This window comes from Jaculus jaculus, chromosome 8, assembly GCF_020740685.1.
Source record: "Jaculus jaculus isolate mJacJac1 chromosome 8, mJacJac1.mat.Y.cur, whole genome shotgun sequence".
Lineage (NCBI taxonomy): Eukaryota > Metazoa > Chordata > Mammalia > Rodentia > Dipodidae > Jaculus > Jaculus jaculus.
In genome coordinates this window covers 7,044,942-7,069,836 of record NC_059109.1, presented here as the reverse complement: position 1 = coordinate 7,069,836, position 24,895 = coordinate 7,044,942, and the positions used below count along the sequence as shown (strand labels likewise).

Sequence of the window (24,895 nt, the reverse complement as noted above, 5' to 3'; positions counted from 1 at the left end):
TCAATTCTCCACGTCCCATATAAGCCAGATGCACATGGTAGCGCATGCATCTGTAGTTTGTTTGCAGTGGCTAGAGGCTGGGGCATGCCCATTCTCACTCTCACTCTATCTCCCCCTCCCTCTCTCTTTCTCTAATAAATAAATAAATCATCTGGGGGCGTGGTGGTGCACACCTTTAATCCCAGCACTCGGGAGGCAGAGGTAGGAGGATTGCTGTGAGTTCGAGGCCACCCTGAGACTACATAGTGAATTCCAGGTCAGCCTGGGCTAGAGTGAGACTCTACCTTGAAAAAAATATAAATAAATAAATCAGAAAAAAAAATAATTTTTTAAAGAATTGTCTGGAATGCCACAGCTGCAAAACTTTTTCCTAGTATTTTATGACTGTAAATCATAAATACCAAATTAAAACCTGTTCCAAATTATGGGATTAAATTACCTGTTGCTTAGCAAAGAACCCAGGACCATTAAACTGTCCTCCATGAGGGTGATGATTTCTCCCGATTCGGTTCCTTTGAGCAGGAGCTCTCCCTTGCCCTTAAACGCCGCAAAACTCAGGTTTTGGTTGGTCCAGTTCTCAACCACCTGAGTCAGCTTGGCTTCAATGTCCTTTTCCTTAATGGCCGATATGCAAATGTCCTGCAGAAGGAGATCAGAGAATGTGTCAGAACATTTTAACTCCAAATTAAGTGCACCATTAAAAAAAAAAAAAATCACAGCCGGGCGTGGTGGCACACGCCTTTAATCCCAGCACTCGGGAGGCAGAGGTAGGAGGATCGCCAAGAGTTCGAGGCCACCCTGAGACTACATAGTGAATTCCAGGTCAGCCTGAGCCAGAGTGAGACCCTACCTCTAAAAACCAAAAAAAAAAAAAAAAAAAATCACAGAAGTCACTAGGCTCAGTGAATCACCAGAACCTCTCCACTGGCTGCTAATTGTTTGTCTCTGCCCTTACATGAGAAAATGGTATTCAAATCACTTCTTTTTCCCTTGATTATGTTCTATTTTTATTTTATTTTATTTACTTATTTATTTTTGGCTTTACGTTGGTACTGGGGAATCAAACCCCGGGTGTTATACTTAGCTGGCAAGCATCTTAACTGCTGAGCCATCTCTCCAGCCCTCATCTGTCTTTTTAAAAATTTTTCATTTTTATTTGAGACAAAGAGAGAGAGAGAGAGAGAGAGAACAGGCATGCCAGGGCCACTCCAGACGCATGCACCACCTTGTGCATCTGGCTTACATGGGACCTGGAGAATCAAACCTGGGTCCTTGGGCTTCGTACCAAATGCCTTAACAGCTAAGCCATCTATCCAGCTCTCATCTGTCTTTTGTTTATTTTTATTTATTTATTTGAGAGTGACAGACAGACAGAGCTTTAAAGAGGCAGATAGAGAGAGAGAGAATGGGTGCACCAGGGCCTCCAGCCACTGCAAATGAACTCCAGGTGCATGTGCTACCTTGTGCATCTGGCTTATGTGGGTCCTGGGGAATCAAGCCTCGAACTGGGGTTCTTGGACTTCACAGGCAAGTGCCTAACTGCTAAGCCATCTCTCCAGCCCTCATCTGTCTTTTATACAAACATTTTCAACCAGTGACACTAGCCTTATGGGTAACTAGCTTAAAGGTAACTTTGCTATCAATTATTATTCAACAAGTATAAGAAATATCTATACAAGCTACTGAGAACAAGTAGATAAAAATTCTAACCTCATTTCAAGGACTATAGTGATCAAAACTACTTATCAAAATGAAAAAAGAAAATATACATATACATACATACATATATATATATAATAAAATGAGTTTTTTCTTTTGTTTTATGTTTTTTGTGTTTTTTTTTTTTTTTTTGAGATAGGGTATCATTCTAGCCTAGGCTGACCTGAAATTCAATGTGCAGTCTCAGGGTGGCCTCGAACTCACAGCGATCCTCCTACCTCTGCCTCCCAAGTTCTGGGACCAAAGGCATTTGCCACCATGCCCAGCTAAAATGCCTACTTGTGCCATTCTCAGAAAAGAAAAGAAAACATTTTTATATAGTGGAGCATTAGTAAGATCTCATACAGTTCCATACCTCAATATCATCCTTGTTTTTAAGGAGTGGTGCTTCCATGATATTTTTAAGACAAAAGGAATCAGACTCCACGTCGAATGGGGTTCCAGTTAACTCAGAGATACGGTCCCAGTGTCTCTGTTTCATGGCCTTATTGGTCATCATTTCTAGTAGAGGGCATGACTCACTGAAATCATCAATTCTTTTCTTGAGATCCAGAAAAGCTTGCCAATCTTTAAGTCCCTTCGGGAGTTTACGACATCTTCCAGGGAGAAAGGGAAAATTTTTAAATAATATTTTTTAATTTTATTTATTTATTTGAAAGCAAAGAAAGAGAGGAGAGAAGAGAGGCAGACAGAGAGACAGAATGGGTGCGCCAGGACATCCAACCACTGCAAACGAACTCCAGACGCGTGCGCCCCCTTGTGCATCTGGCTAACGTGGGTCCTGGGGAATTGAACCTGGGTCCCTTCACTCTGCAGGCAAACGCCTTAACCGCTACGCCATCCCTCCAGCCGGGGAGGCAGGGGAGATTTTTACTACCGAGGCATTTGTTTGAAGAAGGTATGACATACAGATCGTAGTTTACAGGACCTTAGGAAAATCAGCACTGTGAAAAATCAAGCTGATACAATGGAAGCTCACCTGTTCTGAAATTCCTGCAGTTCTGCATTGATTTTCTCAATGTCTACATCTCCCCAGAGTATCTCATAATAACCGCTAATGCTGCTCATGACGGTATCATACAGGCCATACAGCTTCTGTAGCAAGTTGAGTTCTTTCCTGTGGGAGAAAATACGAGACATGACCAGTGTCCCTTTGGCCGAGGGCATGCAGCGACAGTGGTTTCCAACGCGAAAACGCAGTCAAGGCTCTGTGAACACGGCGAAGCTCCTCAGCATTCCGCGTCCCATAATAACGTGACACTCACAGACGACCCGGGAACGTTGCACAGGGAGAAATCTGACCCGTTTCGAAGCCTACAGCACACGCTGCATTCTTACCTATCTTATCTGCCCAACTCTGGACTCACTCGACTTTTCCATCACCCCGTGACTTACTTCATGTTTACTGCATGGCTATTGCCAACTATGCGACACATGTCTGAACCAAGGAGAGAAAAGGACAACGAAACCTCTTGAAGGACAACACGGTGGTGAGCAGATCTCTCCTGCACCACCCTGCGGGCATCAAATTGTGTCTCAACAATAACAAACGGAGCCCCCAACACAGCCTTTCCGCTTGTTTAGATTTTTGCCTGATACATCTAACCATTTAAAATTGTTCAGTTTCCTTCTAAAACAGCAAAGAAAACAAAGCTGGCAGGGGAATACGTTTCTGAAGTTTGAAACAGTGCTGACACGGACGGCGGTCTTTTAGACTCTAATTTTGGGGGTGAAAATTGATGGTGTAAGTGAAATCTCTGATTTTGAGTTTTATTAAACTCATTTATTTACTGGCTTACTGAGACAGGGTCTCACTGTGTAGATGAGGTTGTCCTTGGGATTAACTGTACAGCCCAGGCTAACCTTGAACTCATGGCAATCCTCCTACCTCAGCATCTTGAATGCTAGGATTTATATGCATGAGCCACCACATCCAGCATTAAACTCAGTAATTTATCATGAATGATAGATAACAGTAGATTTTAAGAAAGACAAGGGCCTTATCATGCTATCTTGCCACAGGAATTAGGCTGTGTCAGTTTTTTTAAAGAAATATTTATTTATTTATTTCAGAGAAAACAGAGGGAGGGAAAGAATGGACATGTCAGAGTGCCCAGCAACTGCAAACAAACACCCAGTGCATGCACCACTTTGTACATCTGTCTCACGTGGGTCCTGGAGAATCAAACCTGGGTCCTTTGGCTTTGAAGGCAAGTGCCTCAACCATAAAGCCATCTCTCCAGCCCAAGACTGTGTTGGTTTTTTTAAAAGATAAAAAGTGACAGTGCTTCTTCATTTCCTGTGACATTTGTGTAGGTTTCACTGGATCCACTGTATATGTGGACAAGCATGGATGGCAGGTGTGTATTCAAAAGACACAGACAAAATATAAATGGGAAAAACTCATTCAAATTCTTCACTCAAAACTAAAAATAAAATTCCACAAAAATATGAGGGCCTTAGTTTTCAACAGCCTTGAGTTTTGATGACGGAAGTGCAAGAGAAATCAACAAGAATGATGGACCGATGTCGGGGTGAGTCTGGAACCTGGTATCAATGGGACCACATGGGTGTGTTCCAGGTTCCTGCAAAACTGCTGACCACGAGTGAGCTGCATCCACATAATGGATAAATATACCTTAAAAACTCAGCAGGTTTAGATTCACTCCGCTGATTAGATTTTCCTGATACAAGTGTTGTCAGGCTGGAGAGGTGGCTCCATGGTTAAAGGCACTTGCTGGCAAAGCCTGGTGGCGCCGGGTGATTCTCCAGTACCCACGTAAATCCAGACACACCGAGTGGTGCATGTGTCTGGAGTTCATTTGCAGTGGGCAGGAGGCCCTGGCACACCGACTCATATTCGTTCTCTCTTTCTTTCTAAGTACTGGGATTAGAGGCAGGCTACCACACCCACTCAGCATGTATGGGGATGCGGACTTCAATCCTCACTTTTTCACAGCAAATGCTTTATCCTCTGAGCCATTTCCCCTGGCCTCAGAAACTGTTTGGGGAGGGGGCAGATTTTTAATTTATATCCATGAATGGAGAGACCAAGAGGGAGAATGAGCATGCTAGGGCCTCCAGTCACTACAAACGAACTCCAGATGTCCAGATGCATGTGTCACGTTGTGCATCTGGCTTGATGTGGGCACTGGGTTATCAAACTCAGGACATTAGGATTTGAAGGCCAGTGCCTTAACCATTGAACCATCCCTCCAGCCCCAGAAACATTTCCCCCCACCCCATGGAAATTGTGAGCCTAACAGAACATGTGTGATAGGAATAGCAGGAATATTTAGGAGAATCTCAAGCTGTGATCTTCCTGCATAAGAAAGGATTTGACAGTGATGTGATTTTTCTTATTTATTTATTTATTTATTTGGGGGTTTTTTGAGGTAGGGTCTCACTCTAGCCTAGATTTACCTGGAATTCACTATACAGACCCAGGCTGTCCTCGAACTCAGAGATCCTTCTACCTCTGCCTCCCAAGTGCTGGGATTAAAGGCGTGTGCCACCACACCTAGCTGATGTGATTTTTCTATTTATTTGTTTGTTTATGAGAGAGAATGGGCACGCCTGGCTCTTCAGCCACTGCAAACGAACTCCAGACGCATGTGCCATCTCTCCAGCCCTGACGTGATTTTTCTAACGGCAGCACTTGATGCTCTGTGGAGGCTTACTTGCACACTGTCTGAACATACCTGGTTTTGTGCAAAACCTCATAGTCAGTCACAGGCAATCCAAAAAGCTGTTCACCAGATGAATACGTAACAAATTTCCTCCATAGATCATCGAAATTGGCCTATAACAAAGATTTTTTTCATTGTAACTGACATGCAATTAACTCAGATCCCATTGAAGTATAATTTATTGTGATTGAGATTAAAGCTATATTGAAGTGTATCTAGTCATGCGTGTGAAACAAGGATTTGTGGAGCAAATTCTTACTGTAGCAAATTACCAGAGGAAAGTTGATCACTTAGGAAAAATGAGCTTTCAAGAACTCTAAAAGCATCCACTCTTTTATCTTTTATATTCAATTAATTTTGTTTTGTTTTGTTTTGTTTTTCTGAGGTGGGGTCTTCGCTCTAGCCCAGACTGACCTAGAATTCTCTATGTAGTATTGGGGTGGCCTCAAACTCACAGTGATCCTCCTCCTACCTCAGCCTCCTGAGTGCTGGGATTAAAGGCATGAGCCACCACACCCAGCTAAAGCATCCATTCGATATAAAGTTATTTCATCTGCATATTTGAAAGTAACAAAACAATGTTTTTTAAAAATCTGTAATTCCTGCTTTTTCACTAAATTAGATTGGCCACATCTCTGTCCTATAAGGTTCAGAAATGAGAAAAATGTCAGTCATCTTGACGGGGGAGATGGTTCAGCAGGTAAGAGCACTTGCCACACAAGCATGAAGGTCTGAGAGGGCGTGAGACCACCTGAGTTTGACCCTCAGCACCCACATTAAAAGCCAAGCATGGCTGTACACAGCTGTAACCCCGCTTCTATGTCGGGAAGAGAATGGAGAATTCCTGGGGCTGTCGGCCCACCTGACCAAAAACAGCGAAAGACTCCATCTCAAAAAAACAATGCACACCACACCACCCATACTGTGCACACAACAAAGAAAAGAGAAAAGCAAAAGGCAGTCTGGAGCGAGAACGTTTTAAGTGATGGAGACATGCGGGAAATGAACAATGACCTTGAAAGAAAAGCAGGCCGAAACATTTGCTAATATTTAAAGCTTACACTGATATAGCCAAAGACATGCTTATGACTAGAATAAGGCGTTACTTTAAGTTCACAGTCAAGGTCTCTTATTATCTAAAAATACTGAGGGAATCTGTGAAGAGCCTGGAGGATGTAGGGAAGGGAGCAACAGGATCATTTAGAAAATTAGAATACATGAATAAAATTTGCATGCATTTGAATCATTAACGTTCCCATTATGATATGAAACACAGGGAGCTAGGAAGATGGCTCAGCGGGAATAACGCAAGCACGAGGACCTGAGCTCAGTCATCCAGTGCCCACATAAGAGCGAGGTGGCACACTCCCATAAGCCCGAGGCTGGTGAGGCAAAGCCAAGAGAGTCCTCTAGACTTGTTAGCCTCCAATTCAACTGAAACGCAATCCTGACCTCGGACCTACACATACACTTGAACATACATGTGCACCCAAACACACATAAACATGCATACATACATGCACATATATATACATATATATATATGTGTGTGTATATATATATATATATATATTTTACCCTAAAATCATCTTTTAAAATAATGCATTGTCAACCTAACAAAAATAAATGTGGTTTTACCTGAAATATTTGTAGTCTGTTGCTAGCTTCTTGGGGAGGTATGTTTGGAACCATAGGTCCTTCCTGGAAGACATAATATAATCTTTATTCTTGTCTTTTAAAAAAAATTTATTTATTTATTTATTTGCAAGCTGAGAGAGATAGAGAGAAGAGAGACAGACAGAGAAAATGGGCACACCAGGGCATCCAGCCACTACAAACAAATCCAGATGCATGAGCCACACTGTGCATCTGGCTTTATGTGGGTACCTGGGAATCAAATCCAGGCCCTACAGCTTTGCAAGCAAGTACCTTAACTGGTGAGCCATCTCTCTCCAGCGTTTCCATTCTCATATTAATAAGATATGCTTATCAATACTGGGTCTATCTACTACTCCCCTCTCAATAAATAAGCATTATTTTTCATTTAAAAGGTTTGTTTGTCCTGTATGCAAAGGTTTCATTTATTTTTGTAACAGCTTTATTAAGATATCATTCACATACTATATAATTTGTCAATTTAAAGCATTCAATTCAGTGGTTTCTAGAACAATCAGAGCTGTGTAATCATGAATCCAGTCAACTTAGTACAATTAATAAAAAGTGTGAAAAGGTGTGGTGACACACGCCTTTAACCCCAGCACTTGGGAGGCAGAGGTAGGAGGACCGCTGTGAGTTTGAGGCCAGCCTGGAACTACAAAGTGAGATCCAGGTCAGCCTGAGCTAGAGTGAGACCTTGAAAGAAAAACAATTTTTAAGTGTGAAAAGATCACGCCCTATATGAAGGGTGTGCCGCAAGAGCTCTGTTTGATTTAACGTGTGATCACAAATAACGGGGCTGGGGCTGTGTTAGAATAAGTGACACAGAATTCAGAGAACGGCGTCCTCATACGAACTGGTCAACCCGTATAGAAACAGGTCCGCTTGCAGGCTGGGACAGTTTGGGGTGGCCATGGACACATATGCAAAACAATCCCCCAGAGCCCAAGGGACGGACTGAAAGGACAAAAGGCTTTGTGGGACAAGTAAGGGTGTGGAGGGCAGGGACATGGCGAGCATAGAATGGACATGCGAAAGAACAGACCAGAACTCGATGTCACAGTGTTCAGAAGGCAAACCCAGGTGCATCAAACTTTCCAAGAGTCTATTGGAGCACATGGTGGGTCTGGAGCGGAGCAGCCAGAAGTGACTCAGGGGCTCCTCCCACCACAGTAAGGGGTAACCGTGTATAGAGCGAATGCAGAAGGAACATACTGGAAACGTTTGACTGGTTACCCTTAAAGCCACCTTCTTTCATCTATAGTGCTGCCACGTCTCCAGTTATTGTAAGTTTATCTGCTGGGGCTGGAGAGATGGCTTAGCGGTTAAGGCAAGTGCCTACAAGGCCAAAGGATCCCCGGTTCGACTCTCCAGGACCCACATAAGCCAGATGCATAAGGGGACTGGTGCGTCTGGAGTTCATTGGCAGTGACTGGAGGCCCTGGAGCACCCGTTCTCTCTTGCACGCACTTTCTCTCTGCCTCTTTCTCTCTCTCAAATAAATAAATAAATTTATCTGCTGTTCCTCGTTGGTTCAACTTAAGATTTATCTTCTTTAAGGTAGATATTTATGAGTATTAGTTCCAGTTAAGTTCTGTTTATGGCCTTGCTTTCAAGGTCAACATCATTCATGACACAGGCCCAGATAGAATTCTTCAGGGCTCCACCCCATCTCAGTGTACTTTAACAACACGGTGAGAGAGCAAGCTACTGTTGACTAAACCAACTAAAAGAGACAACTTTAGTGTATGTTGAAAACAAAGAGTGGAATAAGGGAGGGAGGGAGAGAAGGCCAAAGAGAGAAAAGGAGTAAGAAAAGGAAGGGAGGAAGAGAGAAAGAAGGAGAAAGGAAGAAAGAGAAGGGAGGGAGGGGAGGAGGAAGGAAGGAAAGGGAGGAAGAAGGATAGAGTGGGCTGGAGAGATGGCTTAGCGGTTAAGTGCTTGCCTGTGAAGCCTAAGGATCCTGGTTCGAGGCTTGATTACCCCAGGACCCACGGAAGCCAGATACACAAGGTGGCGCATGCATCTGGAATTCATTTGCAGTGGCTGGGGGCCCTGGCGTGCCCATTCTCTCCTGCTCTCTTTCTCTCTCTCTGCCTTCTCTGCCTCTTTCTCTCTCTGTGTCTGTCACTCTCAAATAAATAAACAAATAATAAAATAAACAAATAAAAAGCTTTTAAAAGAAGGAAGGAGGAAGGAAGGGAAGCAAAGAGTTGGCCAGGTGTGGTGGCACACTCCTACGACTCAGCTAGTCAGGAGGCTGAAGAAAAAGCACCAAGTGTTGCCTGGGCAATACAGGGAGACACTACGCACACACGCACGCACACGCTTACACGCGCACACACAGTGTTAAGCACCGGCACAAGGGCTTGCATCATTTTATGAACTCAGGCCCGCTGGGATCACCAAAAGTAGTAGAGTTTTTCAGAGGACTAAATCCACTTTTTACGTGTCACTTCAGAGGCCTTCTGTGTCTGTCACAATCCCAGGCTGAGTCATCTGTGGGACTAGCCTAGATGACAGAGACCAGTTATTTCTTGTGAACCTCATGGTTATCTAAGCAGCAGACTCGGTTGTACCCCATTTAAGTTCTAGGTACTTATAGACTCTTGCAGCCTTCCAACAACTGTACTATACATTGTGACAGCCATTCTGTGAGAATTCTGGGCCCAAGACAGGACAAAACCACACACTCTTGTGGATTAGTTGTGACTCTACACATCAGGCTATTTACATACAGTTCACCTATTTCTCAGGACCTGTCACTTTCATTTCATATAAACTTACGTAACCATATGCATTTTTAACATACAGCATACCAACTCGTAAGCTTCGGCAAAGTTTGTGACATCATCACGAAAGACCTCCACAGACTCGAGCAGATTGCTTTTAAACTTGGGCTGCACTTGAACTAGCTCATCTTGCACGGAAACCTGGAAGAAAAAAGAACATTCAACATGAGGGTTTACATAACATATTAAAAATTGGGGGGGGGTGCTGGAGAGATGGCTTAGCAGTTAAGCTCTTGCCTGTGAAGCCTAAGGACCCCAGTTCGAGGCTCAATTCCTCAGGACCCACGTTAGCCAGATGCACAAGGGGGCGCACGCATCTGCAGTTCGTTTGCAGTGGCTAGAGGCCCTAGCGTGCCTATTCTCTCCCCCCTCTCTCTCTCTCTCTCTCTCTCTCTCTCTCTCTCTCTCTCTATCGGCCTCATTCTCTCTCTGTTTGTCACTCTCAAATAAATAAGTAAAACAGAAAATTTTTAAAAAATTAGGGGGCTGGAGAGATGGCAAAGTGCTTGGCATAGAAACATGAAGACTTGAGTTCATATCCCCAGCACCCATGTAGAAATGCCAGCCACTTATAATCCCAAGTTTATTAATCTGCTAGGGAGGCAGAGACAGGCAGATCCCTAGGCCTCACTGGCTAGCGAGTGAATTGGTGAGCTAGAGTTCAGTGAGAGATCCTGTATCCAAAAAATGAGTGACTAAGGAGGGCACACACACACACACACGTGCATGAGCACACACCTGCACACACACATACAAACATATATGCACATGTGCATGTACATTCACATTTCTCTGAAGATAGACAAATAGGCAATAAAAAGACCACATGAGGCCTGGAGAGATGGCTTAGCAGTTGAAGCATTTGCCTGCAAAGCCAAAGGACCCAGGTTCAATTCCCTCGGAACCACATAAGTCAGATGCACAAGATGGAGCACGCATCTGGAGTTTGTTTGCAGTGGCTGGAGGCCCTGGCATGCCCATTCTCTCTCTCTCTCTCTCCCTCTTTCTTTGTCTGTCTGTCTGTCACTCTCAAATAAATAAAAATAAACAAAACAATTTTTTAAGTCAGAGACATTTCCTAGAAATTGCAACTCAATAGGAAGATACTTAAAGAACCAGCTGCATAAGGTGGCACATGCATCTGAAGTTCATGTGCAGTGGCTGGAGGCCCTGGAGCATGCCCATGCTCTGTTCTCTCTCTCCCTCTCTCCTGGCAAAGAGTAATAAATAATTTAGAGAAGATACTTGAACGTGCACTCACGGCTTTGCTCTGCAGCTTGTTGAAGGAATATCTCAAGGTGTCAACCGCTTCGGATTCCTCCTTGGTTACTTCAACTTCAAACCTGTTCAAAATACCATAGGCTTCCTACAGAGGGGAGGCAAAATTCAGAAGCAGTTGTCAAAAGAGGGTTTAGAGGCCTTCTAGAAAGACAGCCCTATGTCCTGGAAGGCGGCAGGTGCTGCAAGAGGGTTTCCAAGATCACAGACGTAAAGGAAGCATTGCTACGTCCTCACTGACCACGGTGACATGGAGAGCTGGCGGCTGCACTGAGTCGGCTCCTCCGTGAAGCCAGCGGAGATAAGGGCAGAGCATACTGACAGCTGCTGGCCGAGAAAATAGCCTTGGCGTTACTTTCTCTCTCTCCCCTCCTTGACCACGTGCCAAAGGCATGCGAGATAATTTCAGATACACTGAAAGAGGGGTTGGCTATGTAAGGAACTGATACATTAAAAGAGGGGTTGGTTATATAAGAAGTGGGTACATTAAAGGAGGGGTTGGGGGCTGGAAAGATGGCTTAGTGGTTAAGCGCTTGCCTGTGAAGCCTAAGGACCCCGGTTCGAGGCTCGATTTCCCAGGACCCATGTTAGCCAGATGCACAAGGGGTCGCACACGCATCTGGAGTTCATTTGCAGTGGCTAGAGGCCCTGGCGTGCCCGTTCTCTCTCTCTTTCTCTGCCTCTTTCTCAGTCTGTCACTTTCAAATAAATAAATAAACATAAAACAAAAAAAATTTAAAAGAGGGGTTGGCTATGCAAGGAGTGGGGTGAACTGACAATGTGGGAGAAACTCCAAAGAAAAGAAAGTTGAATGGTTCAAAGGATGGACCTGCAGTTAGATTTACCAAAAGGATGCACACTAAAGCCAAGCGTGGTGGCGCATGCCTTTAATCCCAGCACTCAGGAGGCAGAAGTGGGAGGACTGCTATGAGTTCTAGGCCACCCAGAGACTACAGAGTGAGTTCTAGTTTACCCAGGGCTAGAGCGAGACCCTACCTCAAAGAAAAAAAAAAAAAAGAATGCATGCTGAGGAGGGAAGACTATAATTTATTAAATACTAAGGAATGATTAGTCAGTATTTCAAATTTTCAAACACTAGGATGTTTTTTAAAGTAACAAAATTATGAAGCACTTTAGCTCAGTGGATTCTAAACAGGTCCAAGAAAGTATAAAACAGTCACAAGCACTGGGTATCAAGAGGAGGTTGTGGGAGTGGAAATTCTCCTGGTACCATAAGCAAAGAGGGAGTGTGTTATGTGTGGAGAACTTACCAATCAATAACAAGACAAATTAAGAGACTCCTTATCATTAGCACTGTAAGTCAGAAATTTTATATACTTTAAGTAGTAGTCATAAAATACTTGTGGTAGATGAAACAATGGTATGCCCAGGCAACCCACTTCTGGTTGCTAGAACTATGCTAATAAATTTGTATGGTGTCAAGCCATTAAGTTTGTGTTAAGTCATTGAGAATTTATACTCTTTAGTCATTTGCTATGGCAATAATAGGAAATTAGTACAGTCAGTACTTTATCCTAAAAGCAATCTTTTGTTCATTTAAATTCCAACTGTTCACTGTTGAGCTGTTTCCATTCTGATCCATGATTTATCTGTGGTTAAGACTTACAAATAGCTTCCTTCTTTCTCTCTCTCTTTTTTTTTTTTTTTTGTTTGTTTTTCGAGGTAGGGTCTCACTCTAGCTCAGGCTGACCTGGAATTCACTATGGAGTCTCAGGGTAGCCTTGAACTCTCGGCGATCCTCCTACCTCTGCCTCCCGAGTGCTGGGATTAAAGGTGTGCGCCACCACGCCCGGGTTATCTCTCTCTTTTAATGCAAGAGTAGTAAGACAGAGAGAATTGGCCTGACAAGGCCTCCGGCCACTGTGTCCCCGTGTGCACATGTACGGCCTTGCAGACTTGTGTCACTTTGTACGTCTGGTTTACGTGGGACTTAGAGAGTCAAACACGAGTCCTCAGGCTTTGCAGGCAAGTTTTTTGAAGTAGGGTGTCACTTTAGCCGAGGCTGACCTGGAATTCACTATGGAATCTCAGACTGGCCTGGAACTCATGGCCACCCTTCCAAGTGCTGGGATTAAAGGCATGCACCACCATGCCCGACTTTCTACAAAGAGTTTCTAAGAAAAGCTAGCTACTTGCCAATTTGCCTAACATTGGAATTAACATGAGAGGGCATGACTAATAATTTCCATAAAGTTTTGGTGTCAGCATCAGGAACTCCACATTGTCTATCCCAGTGAAGTATTACTGATAGGTTAGTTTTCTTCTGTACGCTGTTCAACTACTAAAATCTCCCTTATGACCCTCAACATCAGAAAAGAAAATGGGCTTTATGGCAGAGAAAGAAATACGTTAACAGAATCACTTTTTAAAGATGGGTTTCTATTCTTTGAAAAGCATTTCAGGAAGGAAAAATGCAATCATCTCTTACTTCAATTGGTCCCAAAGTCATGTCCATCTGAATTTCATTGTCACGGATACAGGACAAGGCTTCCATTGCAAATCTGACATCATCCAAATCACGGATAGGTCTAGATAACTTTTTCAAATACTCATTGATAAACGCTATCATGTCTGACATCTTCTTCTTGTATTCTTCATTCAGATACCGACACAGTAGCATTTTCCACGCCTTAGCCTCAATTGATAAGGCTAATTTCATTGGCTCTATAAGGACGGGAAAGGTTAAAACAATACAATCAGCGTTCTGAAACAAGGCACCAAATGTGACTCTGAGCATCTCCAGGTTGACTGTCCCATTCAGTATTCACCAATCACATGTGGATATGGAGTGTCTGAAACATGTCTAGTCTGAATCAGATGTGCTATAAAGTTATAAGATTTTACTGAGTGTGGTGGTACACACCTTTGATCTTAGCACTAGGGAGGAGGCAGAGGTAGGAGGACCACTGTGACTTTAAGGCCAGCCTGGACTACAAAGTGAGTTCCAAGTCAGCCTGGGCTAGAGTGAGACCCTACCTCAAAAAAAAAAAAGAAAGAGAAAAGAAAATCAGAGGCGGGAGAGGAGAGAGGGGAGGAGGACAAGGAGGAGGAGGACAAAACTGTAGCTGGGCGTAGGGGTGCAAGCCTGCAATTCTCAAGTTTCAGAGGTGAAAGCAGCAGGATTTCAAGGTCATTCTAGGCAACACAACAAGCTTGAGGACGACCTGAACTACATGAGATCCTGTCACAAAAACAAACAAAAATTAGATGGCCCAGAACCACTTCATATTTATAACATTATAGCAAAGTAACTTTTTAAAAAATATATATTTGGGGCTGGAGAGATGGCTTAGTGGTTAAGGCACTTGCCTGTGAAGCCTAAGGACCCAGGTTTGATTCTCCAGGTCCCATGTAAGCCAGGTACACATGGTGGTGCACACATCTGGAGTTCATTACAGTGGCTAGAGGCCCTGGCGTGACCATTCTCCCCCACCCCCTCATAAGTAAAAATAAAATCTTAAAAAATATATACATATATTTTTTTTTTCTAATTTACGTACAAGCAGAAAGAGAAGTGAGGAGAGAGAGAGAATGGACACGCAAGAGCCTCTTGTTGCTACAAACAGACTCCAGATACAAGCACCACTTTGTCCATCTGCCTTTACATGGGTACTGAGGAACTGAATCAGTGAGGGCAGGCTTTGCAAAAAGGGCCTCTAACTGATAAGACATCTCCAGCCCCTATATCAAATTAGCTTAATAGCCACTTCATTTTCAATATTTTTACTTATTTATATGTTTTTTTTGCAAGGAGAGGATGGACACACCAGGGCCTCTCCACTGCGTACAAACTCCAGACACATGTGCCACTTGGTGCATCTGGCTTTACATGGGTACTAAAGAATCAAACCTGGGTCAGCAGACTTTGCAATCAAGTGCCTTTAACTGCTGAGTCATATCCCAACTCAACAGCTACTTCTTAAATAAAATATCATTTCACAGTTCATAACTGGATATGTCCTCAAAAAATAAAAATAAAAATAAAAACCTCCCCTCAGCCGGGCATGGTGGAGCACATCTTTAATCTCAGCACTCGGGAGGCAGAGGTAGGAGAATCACCGTGAGTTCGAGGCCACCCTGAGACTACATAGTGAATTCCAGGTCAGCCTGGGCCAGAGTGAGACCCGACCTCAAAAAAACAACAACAGAATAAAAACTCCCACAAAAATATCATTTTCTGTGAAAATTGCACACTTCACGTGACAATCATTTTTAGAGTTACCCGTATGCAGTTCAAGCGCTCCCACGACAATGATGGGCTTCAGCTCGTCGATCTCCTGTTCGAAGGTTGCGTAGTGGAGAATTTCCGATCTGATTTCAGACAGAGATGGGTTGTTGGCCAAAAACTCCTGTGGAATGGGAAGGGTTAACATTGTCTTTCATTTTTTTCAATACTATACACTTGTAATAGTTAACTTAGATAACTGCGCTTGCTTATACACTTGTACATACTCTGGGTCAATGGCTGGGGTGGGGGGGGGGGACAACAGGCTCTTCTGGAAGGCCTGGGCCAGGAGGCTGGGTGAGGAAATTTCACAGTACACCAGGGCTGATTAATCTGAGTTTGGAAGCTTCCTTCCTGGGAGCTGGGTCTGAGTCTACATAAGTGTGGCACGGCCTCACATACCTGGCCTCTGAGCTATTCCTGGCACTGTGGTAGTTTGACAGTGAAAAGTCCTTCGTAGCTTCATGTGTCTATGAGTAAGTTTCATACTCAGTCCCCAGCTGGTGGCAGTTTGGGAGGTGGCGCCTTGCTGGAGGAGGAGGTATGGCACTGGGGAAGGACCCTGAGGTCTATTAGCCCAGTACTAACTCCCACCACCCAGACATGTGAGAGCTCCCTATTCCACCATCCATGATGACACTTCCCCTTGAATCCGTGAGCCTAAAACAAACCCTGTATGCTGTGTTTGGTCCGGTGCTGTGCTCCAGCAATGACAAGTTAACTGCAACAGGCACCTTTACTGGCATGCCCATCGCTTAAGGGAATTTGGTGAAATTTATTGTTATAAACTACTGCAAAAATAGTTGCCAAGAGAAGAGACACCAGTCACAACTGCTTGGCATTTTGGGATCCTTGCCCTGTACACATGAGTTCCTTTGTTAGCCCTGACATCTCTATGGTTCCTCCACGGGAGTCATCAACAAACACTTAAAACCCAAAAGGAGCCAGGCGTGGTGGCGCTTGCCTTTAATCCCAGCACTTGGGAGGCAGAGGTAGGAGGATCGCCATGAGTTCAAGGCCACCCTGAGATTACAATGAATTCCAGGTCAGCCTGGGATAGAGTGAGACCCTACTTCAAAAAAAAAAGGAGGGGCTAGAGAGATAGCTAGTGGCTAAGGCACTTGCCTACAAAACCTAACAGCCTGAGGATCAATTCCCTGGTACCCATGTAAAGCCAGATGCACAAAGTAGCAAGTGTATGGAATTCGTTTGCAGCAGCTAGAGACCTTGGCACACTTATTCTCTTCCTTCCTTCCTTCTTTCCTTTCTCTCTCTCTCTCTCTCCATACAAATAAATAAATAAACTATTTTTTAAAAACCCAAAGGACAGCTGGAGCGATGGCTTAGTGGTTAAGCACTTGCCTGTGAAGCCTAAGGATCCCGGTTCGAGGCTCAATTCCCCAGGTCCCACGTAAGCTAGATGCACAAGGGGGCGCACACGTCTGGAGTTCATTCGCAGTGGTTGGAGGCCCTGGCGTCCCCATTCTCTCTCTCTCTCTCTCTCTCTCTCTCTCTCTCTCTCTCTCTCTCTCTCTCTCTCTTTCTCAGTCTGTTATTCTCAAATAAAGAAACAAAAACAACAACAACAACAACAAAAATCCAAAGGACACCAGGAGCAGCAGAAACACACCTTCACTTTCACATCCCGGTCCTCTGTCCAGAGGGTTTTGTACTTCTGAAAGTCCTGCAGGGCCTCTTGGGCCACCTTTCGTAGAGAATTCACGGAGGAAGAAAGGAGAAGGACCAGCTTGGAGATGTCCTTGTGCTCCGCCACCCCGGGGTAAAAGTTCTTCAGTTTCCTTGCAGGCACAGTCTCTTCAAAAGCTCCTGAAACAAACGCATTCCACTATAGGCACCATCCATATTCAGTTTTCAGTATTTAGCAATTCTAACATTAACAGTGTTCCTAAAAGATGTGTTTGCTTCAAGACAGTCTCTCTGAATAATTATCAAGTTATTTCTAGTAATTAAAGCTGATGTCTTGCCATTGTCACTTATTGAAATGTTTTGTCAGGGGCTGGAAAGACAGCTCAGCAGTTAAGAAGCTAACACGCAAAGCCTAATGACCCGGGTTTGATTTGCCCAGTGCCTACATAAAGCCAGATGCACAAAATGGTGCATGCATCTAGAGTACAGCAGCAGGAGGTCCTGGTGCACACCCATTCTCTCATATTCTCTCTCTCCCTCTCTTTCCCACTCTCTCTCATAAATAAATAAATAATATTTTTAAAAAAGAAAAAGCATGCCAAGCATGGTGGCACATGCCTTTAATTCCAGGACTCAGGAGGCAGAGGTAGGAGGATCACTGTGAGTTCGAAGCCACCCTGAGAATACACAGTGAATTCCAGGTCAGCCTGGGCCAGAGTGAAACCCTACCTCGAAAAACTGAAAAACAAAAAGAAAGAAAGAACGAACATGTCATTGTCCTGGAGCTCATCAGGTAAACTCAATAGGCTAGACTGGCTGCTCTACAACACCCAGGGGTCTTCTTGTTTCCACCTCCCCGGGACTGGGGTGACAAGCATACGTCAGCACACCCAGCTTTCTTATGTGGGTTCTGGGGATCAAACTCCAGTCCTCACGCTTGCAAGGCAAACACACTGCCAACTGAGCTAAGTCACCAGTCCTTGGTTTGTTTTTTCATTTATTTTATTTGCTTATGAGAGAGAAAGAGAATGGGTGCACCAGGGCCTGTAGCCATTACATGTACCACCATGTGCATCTGGCTTATGTGGGCTCTGAGGAATCGAACCTGTGTCCTTAGGTTTCACAGGCAAACACCTTAACCACTAAGCCATCTCTCCATCCCCTTGGTTCAATTTTGAGGTCTAAAATCTCCTTAATCTGAAAAGCTTATTCAGAAGGGAGATCAAAAACAAAAACACAACACAGATTAAAACACCCAAAATTTCATAAACTCCTTCAAGGTAAAGTTGAAAGAGTTAAACTTTTGTCCTATAGAGAGAAATAATGTTGTAGTTCAAGGAGAGAGACCACATTTGTTATTCAAGTGACCTTGGCCCCTTATTGCATCTTTGTGGCTGTACTTGAGGATGCAATGAGATTCCATGTGTCTCTCAGCTCAACGTCTGGTAGAAAGAGGTCAGGTAAGAGCTACTGCAAACACCACCAAAATGCAATTCAGACCCCGTCACTGCTGGTCAAAATCCCTCTAATAGTGCTCGCTTCTGGCAGCACATACACTAAAATTGGAACAATACGGAGAAGATTAGCATGGCCCCTGCGCAAGGATGACACGCAGATTCGTGAAGTGTTCCATATTTTTAAGCTGGCGCATGTAATCTGCAGTTCGTTTGCAGTGGCTGGAAGCCCTGGCATGCCCATTTTCTCCCTCTCTTTCTCTCTCTCTCTCTCTCTCTCTCTCTCTCGCCTTCAAATAAAAGAAAAGATAAGCAAAACAATTTTTTTTAATTCTCTAATAGTCTCCATCAAGCAAGGACCAGAGAGTGAATTTTGTTTTTGAGACAGGATCTCATGAAGTCCAGCCTCAAACTCACTATGTAACTGAGGATGACCCCAAACTTCTCAGGCTGGCCATAGACTCACAGCGATCCTCCTGCCTCTGCCTTGTGTGTGCTGGAATTAAACATGTGCACCACCACACCCAGCCCTTGTTTTCTTTTCTTTTTTAAAAATATTCTTTATTTATTTAAGAGAGAGAGAGAATGGTCACGCCAGGGCTTCTAGCCATGGCGAACGAACTCCAGATGCATATGCTACCTTGTGCATCTGGCTTACGTGGGTCCTGGGGAATCAAACCTGGGTCCTTTGGCTTTGCAGGCAAGCACTTTAACCACTAAGCCATGTCTCCAGCCTTGTTTTCTTTCTTTATGTGTATTTATGTATGTATGTATGGGTGTATGTGTGTGAGAGAGAGTTGCAGGCATGTGCAACCATGCTCGGCTTTTTAACGTGGATTCCAGGAATCAAACTCAGGTCCTCATTCTTACATAGCAGGGCTCTTTCCTGCTGTGCCATATCCCTAGCCTCCATGTTGTTTCAGATGGAAGATGGAGAAATGCTCATTGTATTAAAGAAAGTTAACAAGGGCTGGAGAGATGGCCTAGCAGTTAAGGCGCTTGCCTGCGAAGCCTAAGGACCCAGGTCCTATATAAGCCAGATGCACAAGGGGGCACATGTATCTGGAGTTTGTCTGCAGTGGCTGTAGGCCCTGGCGTGCCCATTCTCTCTCTCTCTCTCTCTCTCCCCCTTCCTCCCTCCCTCCTTCTCTCTGTTTCTAATAAATAAACAAAAAGAAAGTTAACAAGCAAATGTATAAAAATAACTTTGAAAAACTCTAAATGCAAACTAGATGTGGTAGCTCACATTGGTAATCCCAGCACTTGGAAGGTGGAGGCAGGAGGGTCAGGAGTTCAAGGTTATCCTCAGCTGCATAGCGATTCCATGACCAGCATTGGAAACAAAATCTGGGGCTGGAGAGATGGCTTAGCACTTAAGGCATATGCTGCAAAGCCAAAGGACCCAGGTGTTTAGTTTCCCGGTACCCACATAAAGCCAGGTACACAAGGTGGCACATGTGTCTGAAGTTCATTCGCAGTGGTTAGAGGCCCTGGCAGTCTTGTCCTCTCTGTGTGTCTTTTCTCTCTCTCTCTCATAAATAAATAATTTCTTTTTTTTTTAACCTGGAGCTTGGGGTAGTAGCACTGTATTCCAGCACTTAGGAGGCTGAGGTAGGAAGGTTGTTATGAGTTCAAGGCTGGGCTACAGAGTGAGTTCTAGGTCAGCCTGGGCTAAAATGAGACCATGCCTCAAAAAAAAAAAAAAAGAAGGAAATAAATAAAGAAGGAGAGAAAGAAAGAAAGAAAGAAAGAAGGAAGGAAGGAAGGAAGGAAGGAAGGAAGGAAGGAAGGAAGGAAGGAAGGAAGGAAGGAAAGGAGGGAGGAAGGAAAGAAGGAAGGAAGGAAGGAAGGAAGGAAGGAAGGAAGGAAGGAAGGAAGGAAGGAAGGAAGGAAGGAAAAGAAAAACTGCATGCTGTCAACCTGGGAAGGATGGAAGCCCATTTTACTATCAAGTCTATTCTCTGAGACTTGATCGAACTTTCCTTTCCACTCCCTCCGGGCTGGGCCCTGAGCTCAGACATCTTGACTTTCTTACTTTCGTCCCTCTTCAGCGGCTTCCCCGTGCCTGCCTGGTTGACGTCAGTACTGCGGGAGGTGCTGTTGGCCACAGACTTTATTCTGCGCACCTGCTGCTGGCCCCAGTGAGCCACTCCTCTGCTGACCTCCAGCGTAAACTGGATCATGCGGTTGATGGCTTGCTGAATGTCGTCCAGACTGGGAACCATGACCTGTGCGGAAACAGTGTCGCCACGGAATTCTAGCAGCATGCTCAGCCCGTCTCTCTGATTCTCACGACCCACGTCCCCGCTGAGCTGGGCAGGGCTGCCACAGGCCCGGTGGAAGGCTGACCCAGAGGAAGGTGCCAGGAGGGGGCGGGGCAGACATGCTCAGCCCTGCAGAATGCCCCTTCTACCCATTGCTGTGGGCCCAAGAGCCCAACATAGTCCAGGTGACCCTGTCCCTGGGAGGGTGACGGGATCGAGTAGAAAATGACCAACTACGTGTTGGAGCAAAAAGACCGAAGAAGCCAGTGCCTTGGCCCCGTAGAAATGTGGCAGATAAGCTATGACGTTCTTCAGAAGCTTGGGTTGTGCGGATGAGATGACAGGTAGACGCTGTTAGCTATTCCCGCTGGCACCCCGGGGACAGCCTGTGTGCCTTGGAGTGCTAAGCTGTATGAGCAGCTGGGGTCACAGAATAGAGAAGTGTTGTGGGAGATCTGGGGGGATGTGGGGGTTCACAGGCAGAGTATTTAATGGGTGAGTATTTAACTGTGGTGAAGTTGGGATAGGGGCTGAAGTTCATATGAGGATCTTATTTTCATGTCTGAAGAAAGAGCCGGATGATTTGTGTTTCCCAAATGATGAGAGGCTGATTGTAACTCATACGGAAGTGAGTGAGTGTGTGTGTGTGTGTGTTTGTTGCAAGGGCTCTACCACTGATCTACGCCCAAGTTCAGAGATGAGTTCGTTGTCTTGGGTTTTTTTAAGACTTTTATTGTTATTATTTAGTTATTATTTATTTATTTGAGAGAAAGAAAGAGGCAAAGAGAAAGACAGAGGGAGAAAATGGATGCACCAGGGCCTCTAGTCACTGCAAACAAATTCCAGACACATGCACCACCTTGTACATCTGGCTTACATGGGTCCTGGGGAATCAAACCTGGGTCATTTGGCTTTGCAGGTAAGCACTTTAACCAATAAGCCATCTTTCCGGCCCCAGATGTAAGTTTTTAATAACAAATAAAAATGATGGCATTGTAAACTGGGGGTGGTGGTGCATGCCTTTAATCCCAGCACTCGGGAGGCAGAGCTAGGAGGAGGATCGCCGTGAGGTCGAGGCCACCCTGAGACTCCATAGCAAATTCCAGGTCAGCCTGACCCAGAGTGAGACCCTACCTCGAAAAACTAAAAAAAAAAAGATGGCATTTTTATTTTTGTTAAAGACTGAGGGGAAGTTAAAAACTAAGTACATGGGCTGGAGAGATGGCTTAGCAGTTAAGCGCTTGCCTGTGAAGCCTAAGGATCCCGAGTTCGAGGCTCGACTCCCCAGGACCCACATTAGCCAGATGCACAAGGGGGCGCACATGTCTGGAGTTCGTTTGCAGTGTCTGGAGGCCCTGGCATGCCCATTCTCTCTCTATCTGCCTCTTTCTCTCTCCATCTGTTGCTCTCAAATAAATAAATAAAAATAACAAAAAATAATAAAAAACGTATGTAACACCAAGTTGTTATCCCACATGAAAGTTCAGTTCTAATACTGTACTTTCTTAATTTATTTACTTATTTTTGAAGTCTGGGGACCCAAATCTTCACACATGCAAGACACTCTACCTAATATTGTGCTTCTTAAATACATCGCCAACATGTTACTATATTTAATACTACTTACCACATTAGGAATGGCAAGGTGTACTTCAGTTCTTATAAAGGAAATAATATCATCTGACCGTTTTCGTCCCTGGCTGGAATAAAACAGATATTCAGCTGATGAACGTTAACCTAAAATTTCATAGCTAGATAGTTTGTTATGTTACAAGTTTCCATCCTAAAAAATACTGTTTTTTAAAAAAAAATTTTTTTAATTTATTTGAGACAGAAAGAGGCAGAGAGAGAGAGAGAGAATGGTCATGCCAGGGATTTTAGCTATTGCAAACAAGCTCCAGATGCATGCACCACCTTGTGCATCTGGCTTTACATGGGTTCTGGGGAATCAAACCTTGATCCTTTGGTTTTGCAGGCAAATGCCTTAACCACTAAGTCATCTCTCCAGCCCATAAAAATACTGTTTTCAAAATACCAAAATAAATCAAAAGAATGTTACTTATGATAGAACCATGATTTGCACAGTAATTTAATATTCCTGGAAGTAAAATATTAATCTCACATACATTTTCTAGAAATTTTCTCCCAGGATTAACTCACCATTTAACAACATTAGCTAGAGGCATTCTTTGTTCTTGGCCTTGGAATAATGAAGAAACCCACAAAAAAATCATACTTTAGGGCTGGAGAGATGGCTTAGTGGTTAAGGCACTTGCCTGCAAAGCTAAAGGACCCAGGTTCTATTCCCCAGGACCAATGTAAGCCAGATGCACAAGGGACACATGCATCTGCAGTTCGTTTACAGTGGCTGGAGACCTTGGTGTGGTCATTCTTTTCTCTCCCTGTCTCTTTTCTCTTTCTTCCTCTCTCTCTCTCTCTCTCTCTCTCTCTCCTTGCAAATAAATTTTTAAGTGTCTAAAACAAAATCATATTTCAGGGGCTGGAGAGGTAGCTCAGTGGTTAAGGCACTTGCCTGCAAAGCCTAATGACCTGGATTTGATTCCCAGTGCCCGTGCAAACCAGGTGCACAAAGTAGCACAAACATCTGATGTTTCTTTAGAGTGGCAAATGGCCCTGGTGTTTGCGCATGTATACACACACACACACACACACACACACACACACGCACGCACACACACACGTAAAAGTGTTGTTTTTTTTAACTTACATTTGCCAGGCATGTGGTGTATACCTTTAATACCAGTACTCAGGAGACAGAGGTAGGAGGATAGCTGTGAGTCTAAGGCCACCCTGAGAATAAAAAGTGAGCACCTGAGTCAGGTCAGCCTTAGCTGGAATAAGATCATACCTAGCAAAAACCAAGGAAGAAAGGAAGGAGAAAGAAAGGAAGGGAGGGAAGGAGGAAGGAAAGAAGGAGGGAAGGAAGGAAGGAGGGAAGGAAGGAAGAAAGGAAAGAGGGAGGGAGGGAGGGAGGGAGGGAGGGAGGGAGGGAGGGAGGGAGGGAGAGAGGGAAGGAGGGAGGGAAGGAAAGAAATATTTGGGCTGGAGAGATGGTTCAGTAGTTAAGCCACTTGCCTGTGAAGCCTAAGGACCCAGGTTTGATTCCCCAGTATCCAGATACACAAAGGGGCATATGTGTCTGGAGTTCATTTACTGTGGCTAGAGGCCTTGACATACCCATTCTCTTCTCTTTTCTCTCTCTCTCTCTCTCTCTCTCTCTCTCTCTCTCTCTCTCTCTCCCTCTCCCTCTTTCTCTCTCTCTTGTCAAATAGATATTTTTAAAAATTTACACTGAAAGTCACACTCCATATAAATTGTTTTCATGGTACTGGAGATTGAAGCCAGAGCCTCACACACACTAGGTAAACTCTGAACCACTGGGATATGTATTCTCAGTACTCTTCTCTTGTATTTTTGATTTTGAGAAAGGGTCTCAGTAAGTTGTCCAGGCAGGCTTCGAACTTACAATCCTCCTGCCTCAGCCTCTGGAGTAGCTGGGATGACAGGCCTGTGGACCATACACTTTTTCTTCATGTGTATTTGTGTGTGTTGTTCTGTGCTGTGTGTCTATATATGTTTGGGCACACACGTGTGCAGGTGCACATGCACGGACACCTGGAGATTAGAGGTCAACATCATATGTCTTCCTCTATTCTTCTCCACCTTGTTTTTTCTTATCTTTTTTTTTTTTTTTTGAAGAATGTGAGAGTGAGAGAGACAGAGAGAATTGATGTGCCAGGGCCTCAGCTACTGCAATAGAACTCCAGACACTTGCGCCACCTAGTGAACATGTGTGACCTTGCACTTGCCTCATCTTTGTGCATCTGGCTTATGTGGGATCTGGAGAGTCAAACATGGGTCCTTAGGCTTCATGGGCAAGCGCCTTGAACACTAAAGTCATCTCTCCAGACCTTCCTTCCTTCCTTCCTTCCTTCCTTCCTTCCTTCCTTCCTTCCTTCCTTCCTTCCTTCCTTTCTTTCTTTCTTTCTTTCTTTCTTTCTTTCTTTCTTTCTTTTCTCTACCTTATTTTTATGTGATAGGGTCTCCCACTGAGTCCACCGACTCAGCTTAGCAAAGCTAGCCAGCAAGTCTTAGGATGTACCTGTCTCTACCTGTCCAGTGCTGGGAT

General features: G+C 44.3%; 1 protein-coding gene and 1 non-coding gene across 2 annotated transcripts in view; one reads left to right on the top strand and one right to left on the bottom strand.

Moving 5' to 3' along the window:
• The window catches only part of Dnah8 (dynein axonemal heavy chain 8), a 313,617-nt gene that overhangs the window by 198,156 nt on the left and 90,566 nt on the right, over nucleotides 1-24,895 (bottom strand). The window contains exons 26-37 of the mRNA XM_045156110.1: nucleotides 22,373-22,445; nucleotides 20,517-20,709; nucleotides 17,011-17,207; nucleotides 15,378-15,504; nucleotides 13,584-13,819; nucleotides 11,118-11,222; nucleotides 9,884-9,997; nucleotides 7,047-7,109; nucleotides 5,421-5,521; nucleotides 2,699-2,836; nucleotides 2,075-2,315; nucleotides 440-639 (exon numbers count right to left, since the gene is read on the bottom strand). Of these exons, the coding sequence (XP_045012045.1) occupies nucleotides 440-639; nucleotides 2,075-2,315; nucleotides 2,699-2,836; nucleotides 5,421-5,521; nucleotides 7,047-7,109; nucleotides 9,884-9,997; nucleotides 11,118-11,222; nucleotides 13,584-13,819; nucleotides 15,378-15,504; nucleotides 17,011-17,207; nucleotides 20,517-20,709; nucleotides 22,373-22,445 (1,788 nt within the window). The remainder of the gene's footprint in view (nucleotides 1-439; nucleotides 640-2,074; nucleotides 2,316-2,698; nucleotides 2,837-5,420; nucleotides 5,522-7,046; nucleotides 7,110-9,883; nucleotides 9,998-11,117; nucleotides 11,223-13,583; nucleotides 13,820-15,377; nucleotides 15,505-17,010; nucleotides 17,208-20,516; nucleotides 20,710-22,372; nucleotides 22,446-24,895) is intronic.
• On the top strand, nucleotides 18,559-18,666 carry LOC123463055. The gene has a single exon (XR_006638667.1). It is a non-coding gene; the product is annotated as a U6 spliceosomal RNA (small nuclear RNA).